We start from the raw sequence: 21,978 nt of genomic DNA, 5'->3' as shown, positions 1-21,978 counted from the left end.
GTCCATTTTTATTAGTTTTACTACTTTGGAGAATGAACAGGTAAAGATTTTCCACTGCTGTTGAAGCTTGATAAGTGAGACACCTGACACACCAAAATCACTCCCTTTAGGGAAAAAAAGAAATACAAAAAAAAAAGAATCTTACCAAGAACGTTTCCAGGTTCCTCCGGTGTAGCAGTCTTGGTTTCCTTTAATTTGTCTTTTCCAGGGAGCGGCATGTTATTGGTTGTGGCAACATCTGGTCCGGACACCTGTTAAAATATGTATATCCGTCCATTTTTAAACCACGCCTCCGGTGCAGAGACACTGCAATCCAGGGGCCCTTCCAGGACGAACAAGGCTCAAGGCAGGGGGACGCCACTCTCTCATAGCACAGGGCAGGAGGCACCCTGGATATGACGCTGCTTTGTCACTGGGCAGGGGGACGCCCTAGACCGTACACCACTCTGTCACAGGGCAGGGGGACACCCTGGATGGGACACCGAATCTGTCACTGGGCAGGGGGATGCCCTGGGTGGGATGCCACTCAGACACAGGGCAGGGGGATGCCCTGGGCGGGATGCCACTCAGACACAGGGCAGGGGGATGCCCTGGGCGGGATGCCATTCAGACACAGGGCAGGGGGATGCCCTGGGCGGGATGCCACTCAGTCACAGGGCAGGGGGATGCCCTGGGCGGGATGCCACTCTGTCACTGGGCAGGGGGACGCCCTGAATTGGACTCCGCTCTGTCACAGGGCAGGGGGATGCCCTGGGCGGGAGGCCACTCAGTCACAGGGCAGGGGGATGCCCTGGGCGGGATGCCACTCTTTCACAGGGCAGGGGGATGCCCTGGGCGGGATGCCACTCTTTCACAGGGCAGGGGGATGCCCTGGGCGGGATGCCACTCTGTCACTGGGCAGGGGGATGCCCTGGGCGGGATGCCACTCAGTCACAGGGCAGGGGGATGCCCTGGGCGGGATGCCACTCTGTCACTGGGCAGGGGGATGCCCTGGGCGGGATGCCACTCAGACACAGGGCAGGGGGATGGCCAGGTCAGAATGCCAGGGCTTGCTCTGACTTACAGCGGGCAATTTACAACTTCCCCTAACAAGAGTAGTCAAAGGAAACTGGCATGACAGCGAGTGAGCATGCAAACTCAGACTGTCAGTCTGCTTCCCCATAGCTGTATGCGTCCATAAAATTACATATGCTATACATAGAGATAAACATAAACAAATTAAATACTTTCTTATATTTAAAAAAATATATATGACTCTGAATATATATGACCTGCGGGGGGAAAAAACGAATACCAAAGAATGTTCTGAATTCACTTTTCGCACAATCGTTCATTTCAGTTTATAGCATTAAACTTTACCGGGCGTGACATTTAGACTGCCATTTTAGGTAACGTCTGGCCCCCGACACAGGGTTTATTTTCAAAAGCGGTATTAACTTTCCTAATAACAGAAAAGCTTCGTGTTTATGGCACAGTCCCCCAGTTTAACAGAGCCGTTTCATCATAAAAGGCGGTCGGACAGCAAGGTGGCCTAGCGCCCATAAAGGCCATTTGTTATGGGCCGCAAGGCATGCTGGGCCGCACCACCGACCGGGACAAAAAAAATATATAAATAAAAAGGAAAAAAGCAGCAATGCAGACGTACAGTGAGGAGCAGCTTCTCCACGCAGTCGGGCAGCACGCTGTGGAGGTGCGTCAGGTGCAGCTGGAGGTGCAGCTTGCTGCCGAGCATGTCCTGGCATAGAGGGCAACGCAGCAGCGGCTGCAGGGAATGCTGCAGGGAATGCTGCAGGGAATGCTGCGATGCCATGTGGGCCTGCAGGCAGGCCGGATCCGGGCTGCTGAAGGTGCAGTAGGGGCACTGGCAGGCCTAGAGAGACCGCGACAGAGGTCAAGGGGGCCCAAAGACACCTGAACACACGTGAGGCCCGATACAAACACAACTGACTGCTTATGAAAAGTAACGGGTCTAACTGGAATTACTGGAAAATGAGATTAATTAAAGGAGCAACATTGGAGACCAGAAGTGCCAGCGCTCCCTCCTACCCATGGTGGGTGGGTAACATACCCCCCCGCCCCCCCCGGGTGACATCATCCATTTAAGAAACTAGCTCCTCCACTGATTCAGGTGCGCAAACAGTAACACTTTACTTGGGGACACAAATAATATAATACAATGTTATTAATTATGAATTAACTACAAACTAAGTCTTAGTTACATACTGAGCTCATGTTAAATCATCATTAATGAATCGTGATGTTTTATCTCAAGCAGTTACTATGTTACTGTATCTGTTAATTCTGTAAACTTTTGTAAACTACTAAGGAATTAATGAAGGAACAAGTCATGAATAACAATGATCTAATATTAGTTCATTTTAAATAAATCGTGACGCATGTTTTATCTCAAGCAGACTATATTTATTCATGATTTGTACTTCAGTAGTAACTGAGTTATTACTAAGTATTTGTGCCCCATCAAGTGAAGTGTTCCTACAAACATGAATCCTTTTTTTCGTTTTAATCTGAAATAAAGCGTCGGATTAAAAGAAGAAGACATAAGGCTGAGATCCCATCTGACCGTATTTGGAGACAATAGCTAGCGACGGGGGTTGTGCTAATCCTGTGGAATTCAGAAGCGCCGCCCTCTGCCACACGGACCTGCTTCTCGGTTTATAAAGAACACGTGCTAGCTGACCCACTTTGGCCGTCCACACCAATGGCGGTGCCCCTCCATCTGCGAAGTCCCACCTGATCGCCGGCAACGGCCTTGTCCTCCCCCAGCCTCCGCCTCTTGCCCCTGCTGTCGTTCTGCCCGTCCCGCGGCAAGCGCTTTCCGGTCTCCTCCGGTGGGCCGTCTCTGTCCAGCGGGCATGCTCCTGCAGGAGACACACAGGTGGGCGTCAGCGCAGCAGGCTCACAGCACACGAGAGTGAAAGTCTCTACAGATTTACTGCTGCAGTAACATCCACTCTGCAGGTAAGAGCACCGGGATCAGCAGTGAAAGGAGTTATACACAGACTCGTATAAATATGCACGTTCGCATACACACACACACACACACACACACACACATGCGTGCAGAAGAAACACTCTGGAGCAGTAAAATTGTGGCTTCGGTGATTATTTACTTTTCCAGGGATTAACAACACTGACAGACGATAGACTCTGTTTCAAAGATATACAGTCATGAGAAGCACAGATGACTGAAAGACTGCACAAGACAGAAGGATGTTTCACTGCAATATGCCTGCCTGTCCCCAGCAGAACAGTCCCCACCCACAGGAACATACTGACATCACTGCACACTTTAATAGAGCTCTACCAAAGAAATGAAATCACCTCTCAAGCCAGTGGTCCAGTTCTGCCAAATATCCTTTAGATAACCTCTGAGTGTGTGTATGTGCCCAGCTGAGTACAGGACTGTGTGTGTGTCCCCATTTGAGCACACTTGCATGTGTCCATCTGAGCTGAGCGTGTGTGTGTGTGTGTGTGGATATACACGTATGTGTGTATATGTGTGTGTAAACACGTATGTGTTATGTGTGTGTGGATATATGTCTGTGTGTAAACATATATCTGAATATGTGTGTATGGGTACACATGTATGTGTGGTGTGTATATGTGTGTGTGGGTAAACATGTATGTGTGGTGTGTGTATGTGGGTATACATGTATGTGTGGTGTGTGTATGTGTGTGTGGGTACACATGAATGTGTGGTGTGTGTATGTGTGTGTGGGTAAACATGTATGTGTGGTGTGTGTATGTGTGTGTGGGTACACATGAGTGTGTGGTGTGTGTATGTGTGTGTGGGTACACATGAGTGTGTGGTGTGTGTGTGTGGGTACACATGAGTGTGTGGTGTGTGTATGTGTGTGTGGGTACACATGAATGTGTGGTGTGTGTATGTGTGTGTGGGTACACATGTGTGTGTGGTGTGTGTATGTGTGTGTGGGTACACATGAATGTGTGGTGTGTGTGTATGTGTGTGTGGGTACACATGAGTGTGTGGTGTGTGTATGTGTGTGTGGGTACACATGAATGTGTGGTGTGTGTATGTGTGTGAATATACGTGTGTGTGTGCACCCTGTCAGGGTCATGCTGGTCGCAGCTGAGCCCCGTGATGGAGATCTGCCTCCAGCTGTAATTGGTTGGACACTGCAGAGCATGATAAATCCTTCATTACTGTCACGGTTGAGACCAGACCGGTCCAATCCGGACCAGACAATTTAATTTGTTCAGTGTCCAAGATCAGAAGGGAAAAATAAAACAATGTTTTACTCCAAGAAGGACCCACACAACACTAATATTAACACGGTAATGTTAAAGTTGGTTTTTCCCCACTGCATTGTAAATTATACAGTTGATGATGAGCCAGCGCAGTGGCACAGTGGTCAGTGCTGTTGCCTCGCGCTTCTAGGACCAGGGCGTCTGCCAGGGGTCTGCATGTGAGCCCTACAGTGTGAGGTGTAGAGCTGGGTGGGGATCGGTGCCATTGGCTTCGGATGAACTGAACTGTCAGTCTGTCACTTCAGCTTCACACCCCCGTGTGGAATTGGAGTGCTGACATTTCAGGGACCCCCCATGCCTGTGTTCCCATCTGCCTCTCTCTCCTACTGATGCTGCCATAGCCTTACCTGCTGGAGCTTACATACTGCACACACCAATCTGTTTACACTGCCTCTAGTCTCCCCTACTTTGGCTAATTGCACATTTTATTTCCCCTACTCCCCCTGGGGTGTGCTGCCTGGAGACCCCAAATATTCAAGATACCTGCCTGAGATGAACAGGACCCCTAAACATGAATTCTGAATACCTGTCTGAGATTAACAGGACCCCTAAACATGAATTCTGAATACCTGTCTGAGAACAGGACCCCTAAACATGAATTCTGAATACCTGTCTGAGATGAACAGGACCCCTAAACATGAATTCTGAATACCTGTCTGAGATGAACATGACCCCTAAACATGAATTCTCAATACCTGTCTGAGATGAACATGACCTTGGACACAAAGCCACAAAAACGTATTTTTCAAATCTCCATTCTCACACCCTAAATAGCACACTAACCCATTTGTGATACCTTGGCAATGGAGAGGGGTCTGGGATTCTGGTCACTCAATTATCACTATGCACGTGCGCACACACACACACACACACGTTTATATTCATATCTTTGTGGGGACTCTCCATTCATTTCTATGGGAAAAACCATAATCCCATCGATGACACCCATAACCCCCACTCAGCCCTAACCTTAACCATAAGTAACTAAACAAATACCTTTGGCATTTTTACTCCTTTGATTCCAATCGCAGATTTTTATAAAAGTGAGTTTCCCCTTGTGGGGACTGAAAAGCCATTCGCCATAGCATCTGAATAAGAGGTTTTTCTCATACTGTGGTGCCTACAATGTAACATACACAGCACATCACCTACGCACACACACTCTAAACCTGGAAAAATAAACATTATATTATACACTGTCATGCTACAGTACGTGTTACAGAGCCCTGCATTCACCAATTCAAACATTCACCGCATCCCTCCATCTGTCTATCCATCATCCATCCATAATCAAATTTCAAAGATCGAAGACGAAAATGAAAACACAGACATATTTTCCCTTTAACAAGTTAGACCATATTATGATTCTTGAAGCACAAGCAAAAGGATCCCTTAATTCCTCTTTACCCAAACATTATTTTATTGCTCTCTCTGTGCTGAAAAGACACCCAGAAAGGAATCGACCTCGGTGGATCTTCACTGTCTGCTGCTCCCCTTTCCTATCACCCGACGCCTCATGAAAGCAGCCCGCTCCCCTGCGTCTTGGTACATGGCCCGACACGTCCAGACCGATAGATGGCAGCGGCCGGGACGCCGGTCCCCGGCACGGGACGCCGGTCCCCGGCACAGGACACTGTCGCCTTTGAGGGACGTGGCCTCGCCCCATTAAATGAATCAGGAGCTGCTCAGCGGCATTCACCGTGTTTGCGTTGCGGGAATGAGACAGATGGTCTCGCGACCTGTCTTCATTTACAACCGTCAGTGACCTTAAGGGGAAGCGAACGGAAAAGCACACATCGCTCTATTAGTCTTTCACACGATGGTAAATTTTTTAGCGCAGTGTTCAATCATGCCCACGGGCGTGTGGGTGGGGGCTCATTTCACTGGGCCGTCATAAGCGGAGCATGCTGCTAACCCATACCTTTTCAGACCTTTACTCTGAGCTACACAATCTGTGTATTTCACCTACATAAAAGCCCATCTCCCTACACACAGACCCCGGCTTGGCATGCCTGCTCTTGGGGGGTGTAGCGTACAAGCTGTGTTATTAAAAACGGGTATTACAGACATTCCAAGCGTAGCCTTGGATTTGACTCCGAAACAACATAGCTTCCCATCCTGGCCGTTGGCTCAAACGATGACGTTCCCAAAGAGTCAGAAGGGACGAGATGAAATCTGCCAGTCGCTCCTAAGCGTGAAATGTAGCTTGCGAGTCAGAGAACACCCTCCACCATTTTCCGATTAAGTTATAAATCAAGTATGGCAACGTGCTTAATGCTTTTATTAGGGATATTAAACATTTCCATTTGGTTCATTGCTGTGAGGGCAGTATCACTATTAACTGGTCTAAAGGCACAGCTTCAGAATAATGAACTTGTAATGTGGACGGCATCAAACCAGCCACGATGGAAAAATACGTACACGTGTGACAACACAAATACCTAAAAACTAACCGCAGTTTTAAACTGATGATGCCGTTAAGAGTATAACCTTGTATTCTTTGAGAAACAAGTCTCCCTTCTTACTGCACCTCCTGAAAACAAAATCAGAAAGTGATGTTCACTAGGGAATGCAGATATTTCAAACTATAGCATATATCCCCTATGGCACTGCACTCCAGCTGCAAGCCCCTTGCACCACATCAACATTGACCAGAAATTACCATTGGGTGTTAACTGAGGCTGCACATGACGCTAAGGTCCAGGTGGCTTCAGAGAGGTCCTCCTTGGACAGACCCGTCACAGAGACACGAAACAAGATCAATGGCTATCTACAGCTGCTTCAGTAGCGTTAGGCCTTTGCCGTTGATGCCTCCACTGTAATGTTCATGTAAAATTTACGATTTTGACCTTAGTCCTTCACCTGATGAATGACCAGGGGCAGGGTGTCCAATTTACCAAATCACATGCACACAGCCCTAGGTGGTATTCAAAGGCTAGGTCAAGGTTTCTTGCTAGCCTGCGCTTAGAATAAGAGGCTCTAGTGAGAAGACCATGTTGGTCCTGCTAGCTAGAAGAATGAGGCTTATTCAGAAGACCAATACAGATCCTAGGGTCCCTCAAAATATGGCGTCCACAGCTCTGAGACCACCTCAATGGAGCTGGCAACCCATCACGCAAAGAACATGTGTGGCATAGATTAATAAAAGGAAATGAGCAGACAAGCATTCAAATGGATCTGATGAAAAGGATAATCTCACAGGTCATTCTTTAATAAACTTCAGCTTATCTGAATCTATGCCGTCTGAGGGATATGATTAAAAGTAGGTCAGTGTGAAGTTGCTAGCATGAGCAGCGGCAGGACACGAGACAGGGACACGTGGCGGGATATGAGACAGGGACACGTGGCGGGACATGAGACAGGGACACAAGACAGGGACACGTGGCGGGACATGAAACAGGGACACAAGACAGGGACACGTGGCGGGACATGAGATAGGGACATGCGGCAGGAGACGAGAAAGGGACACGGGGCGGGACACGAGACAGGGACACGGTGCAGGACACAAGACAGGGACACGAGACAGGGACATGCGGCAGGAGACAAGAAAGGGACACGAGACAGGGACACGGGGCAGGACATGAGACAGGGACATGAGACAGGGACACAAGACAGGGACATGTGGTGGGACATGAGACAGGGACATGCAGCAGGAGACGAGAAAGGGACACGAGACAGGGACACGGGGCAGGACACGAGACAGGGATATGCGGCAGGAGACGAGAAAGGGACACGCGACAGGGACACGCGGCAGGAGACGAGACAGGGACACGCGACAGGGACATGCGGCAGGAGACGAGACAGGGACACGCGACAGGGACATGTGAGGAGGCCTTTTCTTACGGAATTCTTTATTAGCTTTTTTGCCATCTTTGCTGTTTTTCTCCCTGAAGTCTTTGACATCAGCCGCTGTCAGGTTTGCAGTTTGAGGAGGTCCATCTGTGTCTCCGTCCAGCTCCTCTGCAACTAAACACAGAGAGAAATACATGGATAAGTACACCTTCTCATGCACAGAGCAGTCAGTGTCTTTGGGATACTATGCCGTACTTTGCTCTGTTATACTACGCTCTACTACACTATACTAAAAAAAAGAAACAGTACTTAAAAAAAAGAATCAGGCACTATACTATGCTAATAACAGTGTAAATAGATTAATTGCCACTAGTGGAGCCAGCTTAATGCCTGCTAGCGGTGGGCCTGGACTTGGCTTGGAAGACTTGGAACGTCTGCTAGCAGCATTACCCCAAACCCAACTTAAGTCCGCTGGTGGTGGCACCGGGCCCGGCTTAAGCCCGCTGGTGGCTGCCACAGACCCAGTTTAACGCTCGCTAACGGCGGCCCTGGGGCCGGCTTAGCGCCCGCTAGCGGTGACCCCGGACCCGATTTAGCGCCCGCCAACAGTGGCCCCGGACCCAGTTTAACGCCCGCTAACGGTGGCCCCGGACCCAGTTTAACGCCCGCTAACGGCGGCCCCGGACCCGATTTAGCACCCGCCAATGGTGGCCCCGGACCCAGTTTAACGCCCGCTAACGGCGGCCCCGGACCCAGTTTAATGCCCGCTAACGATGGCCCCGGACGCAGTTTAACGCCCGCTAACGGTGGCCCCGGACCCGACTTAGCGCCTGCCAACGGTGGCCCCGGACCCATCTTAACGCCCGCTAACGGTGGCCCCGGACCCAGTTAAATGCCCGCTAACGATGGCCCCGGACGCAGTTTAACGCCCGCTAACGGTGGCCCCGGACCCAGTTTAACGCCCGCTAACGGTGGCCCCGGACCCAGTTTAATGCCCGCTAACGATGGCCCCGGACGCAGTTTAACGCCCGCTAACGGTGGCCCCGGACGCAGTTTAACGCCCGCTAACGGCGGCCCCGGACCCGACTTAGCGCCCGCCAACGGTGGCCCCGGACCCATCTTAACGCCTGCGCCACTGCCGGATTAATCTGTTTACGCTGTTAGCCGCGAGGTCGGGGCCGTGCTAATCCTCGGAAGGCCTGCTGCTCCCTCTCATCCCAGGATCATTCATCTCTCACCGTGCCGATGTCACATTTTAATGAATTTTTAGCAGTCTGAGCGAGAGCAGATAGCGAGGCTCATCCTCCCCCTAAATGGCGCCGCACAGGGCTGCCATCACAAAAAAAAAACAGCAGGGAGACGCAGTGAGACCGGCGTAGGAATTCAATAAAGGTGAGGATTGAAAAGAGGGGAGGAAATATGGCTGAAAGCGTTGGGAGTCATCAGCGGCGAGAGCCTTAATAAGCGTAGAGATTGGCCAGGAGGTGGAAGAAAGGTCAGGGGCTCATTTGCATACAATCACTCAAAGTCAGCAGTCGGTAAGCAGCTGGCCTTCGCCGTTTTGGGAGGTGACATGATTAACCCGGCACACCCCGAAGGGGACAGGCGAGCTCAGGGCCCAAACCAAATTACACCCAAAGTAGGATGCAGGGAAGCCACTCCTGATACTGTATTAATAATTCTGTCTGTCAACAGCTGTATGGGGCAAAAAAAAAAAAGAAACCGCGATCAGCAGCAGGGGCACGATGCTGCTCCGCAGGGGCGCCCGGGTCTCATGGGCAGCGCTGTGGCACGACCCTCGATCGCTTTACTCTACTGGCTGTTAAAATGCAGGAGATCGGTGAGGGAGCCTCCATTTTCATGCTAGAATGGGCAGTGCCTGCCCCGCCCCCTCCACCCCCCACCCACCCGCTCGCTCACCATCCCCCACCCTGAGCCTATCGCAAATAGAAATCAGAAAAGAAAAAAGGAAGGAAAAAAAGAAATGCCTGCTGAAGACGAAGGCGGGGGGAAGGTAGGGGGGTGTTGGACGGGGGGAGGCTGAGGGTGCATTATTTTTTTCCAGGCCCTGTCACTCCTGATTGCCAGTCTCCTCTTCACAGAGGGTCGATGCGATGGGGCCGTGCAGCTGGGGGCCTCTGATCCCCCCCCCCCCACCCCCCCGCACACTGGAGTCGGCCGCTGCTAACCCCACATGCGCCGTGTCTTAGGGTTAGGCATCAGGCCCCAAGTCCTCGGATTCACACGTGTCACACTGCACCCTCCCCCTTTCCGAAGCCTAGCCCTCCCCGTTCACTCATCCCCCCCCACTACCTCGGTATTGTTACTCCGGCTGGATTTACTGACCCATTCCGCTCGACTGGGAAGCAGATCCATCAAAGGCCCCGGGACACAGCCCCCGCTCAGGGAAGCGCGCCGCTTTTAAAGCCGCCATGGAATGCGTTAATACTCTGCCGCTCGTCACGGCAACGGAAAAAGGAAAATTATGAAGATGGTAAAAACGGACGATAATCATCTGGGTCTTATCAGACCCGGTCTCTCTTTTTTTTTTTCCTTCTTCTCTAGACTCGGCAGGGTTTTCCGCGGATCTGGTATGCGTTTCAAGTGCTAAAGAAATTCCCAGACATGTCTAGCTATACATCATCACTGTGCCCGCCCTCCGCGTGACCCCAGGCGCGCCAGGCGAGAGCTGCACTTTGGTGAGGAGGGGGGCCTCTGCAGGCGGGACCCCACAGGCCTCTACAAGAACACAAAAACATTATCGTTATAGAACACTAGCTACAACACCAGCAACCTTTGAAGGTCACACTGTGCTCCTTAAGGCAGTCACAGCACAAAACCTACATCAGGAAAGTGTGCTTTAAACAGGCAAGAAGTAAAAACCAGAGGCTCATCAGGCTACCGTCAGATCACGCGAGAAAACCTCAATAACGTACGACAAAAAAAAGGCACGGTCTTAAAAAGAGCAGCCGAATGGAGAAGGTCTCTCCGGTCGGGGGATGGGACTGACTTGTTTGTTCTCATATTCATGAGGCCAAGAGGACAGTATGGAAAGATCTGGAAGCAGCTTCCAATAATCTGGCGTAGGTGAGCGTAGGTCTCCTGTTTCATTAAGCGGTGTCCTTCAGGGACAGGTTATGGATGAGCTCAGGGCCGAGGGTCCCGCAGCGACTCCCACGGGCACAGTAACTGCGAGAGCTCGCCATTAAAAACCCAGTAAAAGACTGACCCACTGAATATTACACCGCTAATATATTCACTGAGGCGGCCGGCTGCGTATTTTACATGCGGCTGGTTAATTAATGTCAGGGCGGGCAGATTCGGCGGGCAGATTCGGCGGGCAACTCCTAAATAAGAGTGTTAACAAAAAGGCGATTTGTTCCGACATAAATATTTATTCTGATATATGTTGGAATTTGTTTATTTTTTTTTATTCCATTTGTGGAATTCTGGCAATGATCAGTCACCGGAGTCGCCGTGGCGTGACATGCTGTGGTGCTGTGGCTCGCGTTTGCCGATCCTGGCATTCCGGGCCGGCCGGCCGCTTTACCGTCGGCCTTGTTGGAATCGGGGACCCCGTGCTGCTCCTGGTGAAGGGGGTGGCAGTAATACCTTCAGGAAAGTGACCTTTGCTGGCTGGCTGAGCCTCAACACCCCCCCCCCCCCCCAGCCCTCACACGGCTCCCACCCCCCATGCCTATTTTTCCCCAAATGTCAGCGTATTTAACAAGCATTTAGATCTTAACCAGATGCCTTTAATGTAGCGTGTCTAAAATACTAAACATGGGCCCTCGGCAGTGGCGGGGGGGATGCGGGGGGGCCCGGCGGCCATATTGTACACATTAGGGCACTGGGCAGGGACCGTCCTGCTGAAGTTACACAAAGAGCACTGCATGGCTGCTGCCGGATGTCAGCTCCCACATCCTGCACCGTACGTCTTTTCCTTTTAATTCTTTTCGCTTTGCTTCGCATATTTAATGGGCAACGTTCCATTTTCTGTTTTTCTTTTCTAGCCTTTTCCCCCCAAAATCTGAATATTCACAATCCTGAAGAGTCACTTTGGGTTAAGGCGAGACAAAGGCTGATCATTTCAAGGTTTCGCAATGGGACGGATCCTCCAGAAGGGATTCACCCCCCAACCCCCTGGGGGTGCCAAAGCCCCTCATTAATTCACTCAAAGGCCCATGATCCCACTGACACGCGCAAGCTGCCCCCGATGCCTTTTAACGAAAAAAAAACGGCAAACTGATCGCAAGTACAACTGCGTCCAATGCTGAAACCCCTTCCTGTGCCACTGTCTCACGCTGAGGGCGACACCTGACGTACGAGGATTATAGGTTTTACATATGCTTCAAAAAAATTAAACAAAACATCAAAAATAGCTTTTCAACGGTTCCCTTAGCTTAAACCGCAACACCTGCATCTCATCCCCCTCCTTAAAGCATTTGTGTTAGACATAATGGCTTGGGCTTTGCTCGAAAACAATTTAAAGAGACTCCTGTCGGTTACCCCCTGCCCGCCCCCCCCCCCCCCCCTTTTCTCTTTGGTTCCATTATTCTCAGTCCAATATTTATCCTCGGCCAATCGTAAACAGCTGCCTGGGCAGCCGCGACGGCGGCACACGCCAGACAGGGCGGGGAATTTCACACGCGTCCGCCAACGTGACCTGAGCCCCTGGCCAGCATTTTGCTGCTTCTAGTTCGGAAAATATGGGAAAAAAGAAAAAGGGAGGCTGGATGAAGCAGGTATACGCTGCCCCCCCCCCAGCCCCCCTGGGTTTCCGCGAGAGAAGGTCTCCATGGCTTGTTGAGAGGTTATCAAGGAGGCCTCGCAGCATCACTTCAGCAGTGACCAATCAGAGGAGCCGCTGAGCATGAGTGGGAGGGTATTAATAAAGCGACAGTCACATGCCCAAAGCCCGTGAGCTTCACAGGCTGGGGGGGGGGGGGGGGATCTCCAATTTCACCTGCAGCGACCCCATTTCTTTCATTCAAAGAAGAACATACAGGGTGTGATGGATTTTACAAAGTGCTCGGCATTTGAATATTAACAATGAAGGTTTCAAGGAATCACACTTATTATTACAAAATGCAAATAATCGAGTGATAAAATTTACATTGCGTGTGAAGTCCGAACAGGAGAATAACCTGCAAACACAGACTGACCCACAAGGAACATGCATATTAAAGCATTCAGACTGCAGGATAAAAGTACAAGCTGCATTTACATGAAAGGAGACGTTGAACGATTAACCAGTTTAAGGAAGTGCTTGCAGATAAGGAGGCAGTGGCCTGGTATTTCAGGGGGGGTTTCAGGAGGGGGAAAAAAAACATCGATATTTAAATGACTCATCATCGATTCGCAATTTCATGTCTTTTAAATCACCCCGGGTATAATCTCACTGAAACACATCACCGGTCCAGAGCAGGGCAGACATGGTGTAAATGTTTAAAAGACACACACCCCACCAGTTCAGCCCACCAAAACCAGCGGATACGGTGAGATCGACCTTCCCCTCGAGGTAAGTCAAAAGCACTTTATCGGCGGAAATGTCCCGCCCGATAATTACACGCACTGCCGTCATAGCCAATCAGTTGCCATGTTTGGTGGGCCAGCCCCCTGTTCGCCCTAATAAGGTAACGGGCACCCTCTGCTTCAGGGGCTCATTGATGGATGAAATCTTCATCTGCGGTATTGATCCTCCGGACCTGTAAAGTGTCTGCCCTTAGCTACGGGGGTCTCTAACAACACTGCCAGCCCAAGTATATCACCTAACATTTAATCAATGGCAGTTTAAGACTTAGATTCCTTAAAAAAAAACCTTTTCCTGCTGCTCACAGTGATTAGAACATTTTCTGTGCAGACCAGGTCAGGGGAGATGATGCTGGAACAGCATACTGGCTGTAAAATTTAATTATGCATGGAGACATCTGAAAGGTACAGTGTTACCATAGCAGATTAAAGTCTACAATTTACACCCCTTTAAAGGTTGCTCAAGCCTCCGCTGGCAGGGGGAGGGGCACTAGCTTCTACATTCCTATTGGTCAGATCTGTGGACCGGTTCAATTCCTAACACGTTGTGGGGGTCCCGCAGATCTGTGTGTTAAAACACTTCTAGGAGGGTAAATCCCTCTAATATACCATATACATTCTGTCATTTTCAACCTTGTATGCCCTCCTCCCCAGGTTCTCGGTTGGGTCAGTCATCTAAGGTCTCCCCGCAAGCTGTGTTTGATTCACTCTTGAACAGATGGCTTCCAGGTTGGGGACGTTTTAACGGTGTCGGACTGCGAAAATGAACGTGCTTATTAAACGTTTAATTTTTCACAGCTGAAGATCAGCAGTGGATACAGAACAGGCGTATTGGCTCCTTCGAACAACATTATTTAAATCCATTTCTTACATGTCAGAAGGGTACATTAAACAGGGGGGAAAACTGACACTAAGCAGACCCAGCTAAGTTTGATTCAGCCAGCCGGTCGATTTTAATTTGTGTCCTAATTAGAGGATTGCATTAGGATTATCACAGCTCTTAGTGGTGGCCAAGATGGCTGATGTTTTAAACATCTGGCCATTTCAAGCATCAAAAGTGTGGCGCAGTAGAAATGCTAACAGCTGACAGCAGAAAACGATCTGGCGCTTATCGTGACAAGCATCATCGCAGCATCGGGAAAGCCATTAGGCTAACGATGCAATTTGGTCCAGGAGGCCCACAGCCACGGAAACGACTCCAGAGCAGAGTCCCCATGACGAGTCGTTAGGCCTCACTTTCATTCAAGGCCAACCTATCACATCAAGGAAATGAAGGGCAAGAGAGGAACTGGGTGGCTCTGACTCTGCGAAGGGTGTGGGGGGGCTCTGATTGGCTGGAGAGCCTACGGGACTATGATGGACAGGGGGTGTGGGAGGCTCTGATTGGCTGGAGAGCCTAGGGGACTATGATGGACGGGGGGTGTGGGAGGCTGTGATTGGCTGGAGAGCCTAGGGGACTATGATGAACAGGTGGGTGTGGGAGGCTCTGATTGGCTGGAGAGCCTAGGGGACTATGATGGAAAGGGGGTTCTGAGAGGCTCTTATTGGTTGGAGAGAAGAATCCATGCATCAGCCACTTTATTTACTTGCACCCTTAAAGAACCTTTACCATGAGAGCTGGACACCGGGGTCTCTGTTCTTTCATCAGCAAACACCCGACGCGAGACGGCACAGCTGTCATCTGCGCTGTTCCACAGGGGACATTTTTATATAGTTAGTTGATAATCATGAATTTAATTAAGTTAATTGCCATTTAATGATTAGCAAGCACGGCCCTGCAGCAACAATCTGGCACTTCCACAATCTCGCTCCAAAGTGGGTGATTCTTTTTGTGCCGTTACTCTCCGATTCTCATACCGCTGCCGAAATATCAGCGCAATTCAAATCATCGACTCCAACACACAATCCGTCAGCTCTAAACATTCATTAGGAATGTTTTATCACAGCACTTAATTGCACAATACTACAATATTAATACTACTAATATAAAACTACATAATTATTATCATCATCATCATCATCATCATCAATATTTGCAATCTGTATTTTAAAAACATACCATAAATTCAGCAGCAGCAGAAACTTGAGCAATTTTCTTTAGGGCAGAACAAGAAAAAAATGTAAGAATAACTTAACTGTGACTGCAGTGCACCAGAGTCCACAGCTCTGCATGTGTGGCTGAGCAGAGCGGGACCGTGGGTGGGGGTGAGTGGGCGGGCACAGGGGCAGACACACAGGCAGGGCAGCCCCAGCTATCGACTGGGAATTCCCTCTGACCCTCCCATCCCCCCCCACGCACACTGTGTTACATCAAAGCCAGAGGTGATCCCCCACGCTGGAGGAAAAAAAAAATCAATGTATGGATGCCCAGGGCCGTTTTCAGGGTTTTGTAAGACAAATCTTTTGGGCGGTAACCGGTTTAGGACTATCGAGCTGCGCTTCGATCAGCCAGAGCGTGTGAATGATGCAGCAAGCCGCTGGCTCACTGGCCCGCAAGTGCGTCAACATGCGTGCGCGCGTGTGCATGTGCGTGTGCGAGATCAAGGGGCCAACAGTCTGCTGATTTATTAACACCCAGCAACTGCGCCGAGCCCAGGTGACGCAGCCTGAGACCGGGAGACGCAGCCTGAGCCCAGGTGACGCAGCCTGAGACCGGGAGACGGGCCTTTTAGGGGCTGCTCCACACTCAATGCTCCACACTATGTGACTAACGCATAACAAGCCATTAAACTCACCATTGCCTTTATTATTGGGGCAGAAATATATAATTTTTTTAATGCTGACAGTAAGGCAAGACTAAAAATACCACATGACAAACGCTGCTCTGTGCCAGCCGGCATCCATGTTGGGGGGGGGGGGGGGTGACATCCACATGTACCGAGTCTAATTTAGACATCTCATCTCTGGCCATAATTAATTCTGCTGCGATGTGTGTAGCAATTAAGCAAATGTTAATTTGTTTCAACCTGTCAGCATTTTGATATGTTTTTCACCCCCTCCCCCCCCCCCCAAGAAGTGGGTCGAGAAACACTGCTTCACCGAACTCAACCATTCTGTCATGGGTTTCCTGCCAATGTCTGTCATCACCTCCCCTCCTCCCAAACCAAGTAGGTACTAGCTTAAGAAGCGATACCTCACTACTCTCCACCATACAGTGATCGGTTTCCCACCATTGCAGCCCCCCCCCCCACTTACCAAGGATGAGTTGAGAAGCACTGCTTCACCATACTCCACCATCCTGTCATGGGTTTCCTGCCATCGTCCATCACCGCTTCCCCTCCCCCATGGCTGGTCAACCAGCCATAAACCTCCTCAGCTGTTTTTGTGCTGATAACGAAGTGCTTCAGTGATGACTAGTGACAGATAATCATCCCCAGAGATATACTTTAAGGCAGATAAGCGGTATGGGGAGCAGGGGAGAGAACAGCCAAGCCAGACTGGGTCGGACCCTGGCCAGAGAGCAGGGAGTAGGGGAGAGCATGGCCGAGCTGGACCATGTTGGACCCTCGCCAGGAAGCAAGGGAGAGCGTGGCTAAGCTGGACCAGGTTGAACCAGGGCGGCTTCAAATAGGTCTAAACCTCACAGTGCTGATAATCACTTTCCCACTTTCATGAAAGCCTAAAACTCTGACCCCCTCGAGCACTTCTGAGGCCCCTGCTTTCAAAACACCCATTACTCCTTCATGAACATGCCAGCCCAACGTGATCTTTGCAGAGCGCAGACGGAGCAATGGCGGCACCGCTGGCAACATCACACAGCCAGCCATTGGGGAGAAGAATCGTGAGGGTATCTGGCTCGGCTCCTTTCCGGCGACACCTCCAGGAGAAACATAGAAGCGGTGAGCTCGGTGCAGAGTCCGCACCTCACCGCCAGCCTGACGAACAGCCCAGAGCTCTCCTCTGAAAGGCCTTGACTTCAACTAGGATGGAGGACGTCTATTCCCCCAGCAAAGGTTAATGGAAACATTTATGGCTATGAGAAACTCCCAATTAATGATTAATAAAGTAATGAGTCCATTCCCCAAGAATTTCTGTTCTAATCCAAACGCTTTCATATGACACGGACGACCGAGGTCAAGGAACGCTCTGTCCAGAGATCAGCGTCTGGAAAGGCAGGACAAAGGAACGCTCTGTCCAGAGATCAGCATCTGGAGAGACAGGACAAAGGAACGCTCTGTCCAGAGATCAGCATCTGGAGAGACAGGACAAAGGACCGCTCTGTCCAGAGAGCAGCATATGGAAAGACAGGACAAAGGACCGCTCTGTCCAGAGATCAGCATCTAGAGAGACAGGACAAAGGACCGCTCTGTCCAGAGATCAGCATCTAGAGAGACAGGACAAAGGAACGCTCTGTCCGGAGGTCAGAAAGTGGAGAGACAGGACAAAGGACCGCTCTGTCCAGAGATCAGCATCTAGAGAGACAGGACAAAGGAACGCTCTGTCCGGAGAACAGAAACTGGAGAGACAGGACAAAGGAACGCTCTGTCCAGAGATCAGCATCTGGAGAGACAGGACAAGGACCGCTCTGTCCAGAGATCAGCATCTGGAGAGACAGGACAAAGGAACGCTCTGTCCAGAGATCAGAGTCTGGAGAGACAGGACAAAGGAACGCTCTGTCCAGAGATCAGCATCTGGAGAGACAGGACAAGGACCGCTCTGTCCAGAGATCAGCATCTGGAGAGACAGGACAAAGGAACGCTCTGTCCAGAGATCAGAGTCTGGAGAGACAGCACAAAGGAACGCTCTGTCCAGAGATCAGCATCCAGAGAGACAGGACAAAGGAACGCTCTGTCCAGAGATCAGAGTCTGGAGAGACAGGACAAAGGAACGCTCTGTCCAGAGATCAGCATCTGGAGAGACAGGACAAAGGACCGCTCTGTCCAGAGAGCAGCATATGGAAAGACAGGACAAAGGACCGCTCTGTCCAGAGATCAGCATCTAGAGAGACAGGACAAAGGACCGCTCTGTCCAGAGATCAGCATCTAGAGAGACAGGACAAAGGAACGCTCTGTCCGGAGATCAGAAACTGGAGAGACAGGACAAAGGACCGCTCTGTCCAGAGATCAGCATCTAGAGAGACAGGACAAAGGAACGCTCTGTCCAGAGAGCAGCATATGGAAAGACAGGACAAAGGACCGCTCTGTCCAGAGATCAGCATCTAGAGAGACAGGACAAAGGACCGCTCTGTCCAGAGATCAGCATCTAGAGAGACAGGACAAAGGAACGCTCTGTCCGGAGATCAGAAACTGGAGAGACAAGACAAAGGAACGCTCTGTCCAGAGATCAGCATCTAGAGAAACAGGACAAAGGAACGCTCTGTCCAGAGATCAGAGTCTGGAGAGACAGGACAGCCTGCAGACTGCTTTCAAAATCTGCATCCTTTAATGGATTCACAAAAAAGGCAATAAAACAGAGAAAAAAGAATAAACCCCGCATTCCAGAGATAAGAGAAACAAATTCACATTGATAACAAAAACAGAGAATCCCTACAGTCATGCCCTTTTATTACTGTGCATTATAAAAGCACCAAGGCAGTAGTGAAAGATTCCAGTCACTATCGCTATAATAAAATATCAATAAATAAGCCAAAATGGGATGAAAGTTTCCCTGGGATGATGATCACCCACATGCCATAGGCTGCAAGCTTTAATCTCACAGCACTGTCAAAATTTTCCATGGCTCGGGATGAGAACGTGACCAGCCCAAAGCTCACAGGTGAAGACTAAGGCTCGGGATGAGAACGTGACCAGCCCAAAGCTCACAGGTGAAGACTAAGGCTCGGGACGAGAACGTGACCAGCCCAAAGCTCACAGGTGAAGCCTAAGGCTCGGGACGAGAACGTGACCAGCCCAAAGCTCACAGGTGAAGCCTAAGGCTCGGGACGAGAACGTGACCAGCCCAAAGCTCACAGGTGAAGCCTAAGGCTCGGGACGAGAACGTGACCAGCCCAAAGCCCACAGGTGAAGCCTAAGGCTCGGGACGAGAACGTGACCAGCCCATAAAGGGCCAAAGCTCCCTTTATGGCCACATTCCGCCGGAGCGACACGGCTGCGGTTACGAGACAGAAATGAAACAGAAATCTGTAGACTTCCTTTGTCATTTCTGGCAGATTGTGCAGGAAGTTGGTGGTGTTGTGCTCCCAACATAAGTCAATCCCACCACCGAAAAGGGTGTTTTATATGCGTCAATTTATAATGTTTCAATTTTATTCAGCCTTAATCGCAGACTTAATCGAAGTCTATAAACAAGCTAAATTATGACTGGTTTATTAAAGAGTACAAGGAACAATGTCATTGCTGAAGGTGTACAGGCCTGACATTTACTACTGAAAAAGGTCCTTACACGCCCTTAACAGCCTTTTGTCTTAGCAGCCAAAAAGCCCAACGCAAACAAGAGCATCGGCATCAAACTGAAAGTATGCTTCTCATCCAGAGGCCATTCTGCGCCATCCTCAGGTAATGCCCTCATAATCACTCAGTGACATCACACCAGAAGGCAGGCGAGTAACTCGACCCAAAGCAAACATTCCCTATCCACCGTCAGTCAGGGCTAAGCTGGCGAAATGATTCGTGAATATGTCTGTCACTAAATCGGCCGTGACCCGCATGAAAGGAGCGGATCGACCCAACACCAGGCAACCTTCCCTGTAATGGTCCAATTCACCACAAGCTGGAAATATGTACCGCCACAACCCTTCAGCCTCAATTCCTACTTGCCCCCTTGTAAAACGTGGCAATTTCGCTAATTAAAGATGGCACCTTAGAAGCCTCTTGTGGGATAAACAAGCTGCAAAATAAATACCCCCACCCCCAACTGTCTCGGCACTTTAAGACCCACAACACCTAAGGGGAGTAAAGAGGGCGGCCCCACCAGGTCGGAGAAGTAAGGCCAGGTGAGAACTGAAAAATTAGCAAAGGAGAAGAGGGCTTAAGGCAAAATCAGAATAACATAGAACCCTGCAAAAGGGAAGCACAGGAATCACTGTGAGCCACAAGCCACAGACAGACAGACAGAGACAGAGTCAGACAGAGACAGAGAGAGACAGACAGAGACAGAGAGAGACAGACAGACAGACACAGACAGAGTCAGACAGACAGAGACAGACAGACAGACAGACAGAGTCAGACAGACAGAGACAGACAGACAGAGACAGAGAGACAGACAGACACAGACAGACAGAGTCAGACAGACAGAGTCAGACAGACAGAGACAGAGAGACAGACAGACACAGACAGACAGTCAGACAGACAGAGACAGACAGACACAGACAGACAGTCAGACAGACAGAGACAGACAGACAGACAGACAGAGTCAGACAGACAGACAGACAGAGTCAGACAGAGAGAGTCAGACAGAGACAGACAGACAGACAGAGACAGACAGACAGACAGAGGCAGACAGACACCTGATAGGAACCCTGACCCTGACAGAAAAAGCAGAGGGAGCCTCGCTATGAGAGACAGGTGAAGCGGCCCTCACCGAAATGGACAGAGATGCCTTTTGTATCATTCCATGGTAACATGCTCGGCCCGTTAATCACATACTACAGGCCCATAAATCCCCCCCCCCCCAGGTCAAAGGTCAGAGCGTGAAAGGCTTGGGGGGGGGCTTGGCACCCCAGCTTTTGGTCACGGAAAATGATGTGAACAGAAGAACCAGCAACAGCAGAAGAGAATGGTTACGAAATTACGGGGGGGGGGGGGGGTTACTGTGTTACTGGTTACTGCTTGTCCCCTGGCTATAACTAAATCAAAAGATGACAGCAGTAATTTTCGCCATTAAGGTATCACAGCCATTGTTTGTCTGACGTGAAGGTGAACCGTCCACTTTTATCGCCGCCTTTCATTCTGCGTAGAGCTAATGACCATGTGACACGCGTTTGTGTACAAGACACCTCACATGAAGCCAGACGTGGTCTTTGCAAAGCCGTCCATACTAATGTTTTCATAATGTGCAGAAAACTTCAGTTAAATGGGAAGTAGTTAAGCTTAACCCTCCTCACACAGACAGATACACACACACACAGGTTTGTAATTACATCTTTGTGGGGACTCCATTAATTTCTATGGGTAAAACCCTAATCCCAACATGACGACCTTAACCCCCCTCAGCCCTAACCTTAACCCCCCCCCAGCCCTGACCTTAATCATAAGTAACCAAACTAAATATGCGACTTCTGTCATTTTTAGTTTTTTGACTGCATTCAAAAATGGTCAAACACAACGTCAAATAACAGGTTTTTCTCACATTGTGGGGGACATTTGGGCCCCACAATGCAATATAAACATAATCCACACACACACACACACCTTCATAAAAATGAACTAACCTTGTAAAAATGTTTGTGATGAATCATGTTTAATG

At 49.9% G+C, this 21,978-nt stretch overlaps 1 protein-coding gene across 1 annotated transcript in view; it reads right to left on the bottom strand.

Annotated features, from left to right (window-relative positions):
- The window catches only part of LOC125726929 (zinc finger homeobox protein 4-like), a 74,533-nt gene that overhangs the window by 9,863 nt on the left and 42,692 nt on the right, over window positions 1-21,978 (bottom strand). Inside the window, exons 8-11 of the mRNA XM_049003403.1 lie at window positions 8,134-8,256; window positions 2,752-2,879; window positions 1,646-1,870; window positions 146-251 (exon numbers count right to left, since the gene is read on the bottom strand). Coding sequence (XP_048859360.1) covers window positions 146-251; window positions 1,646-1,870; window positions 2,752-2,879; window positions 8,134-8,256 — 582 coding nt within the window. The remainder of the gene's footprint in view (window positions 1-145; window positions 252-1,645; window positions 1,871-2,751; window positions 2,880-8,133; window positions 8,257-21,978) is intronic.

The sequence above is a fragment of the Brienomyrus brachyistius genome, unplaced genomic scaffold (genome assembly GCF_023856365.1).
Source record: "Brienomyrus brachyistius isolate T26 unplaced genomic scaffold, BBRACH_0.4 scaffold79, whole genome shotgun sequence".
In the NCBI taxonomy this organism is placed as follows: Eukaryota; Metazoa; Chordata; class Actinopteri; order Osteoglossiformes; family Mormyridae; genus Brienomyrus; species Brienomyrus brachyistius.
This window is presented reverse-complemented; position numbering and strand designations above follow the sequence as displayed.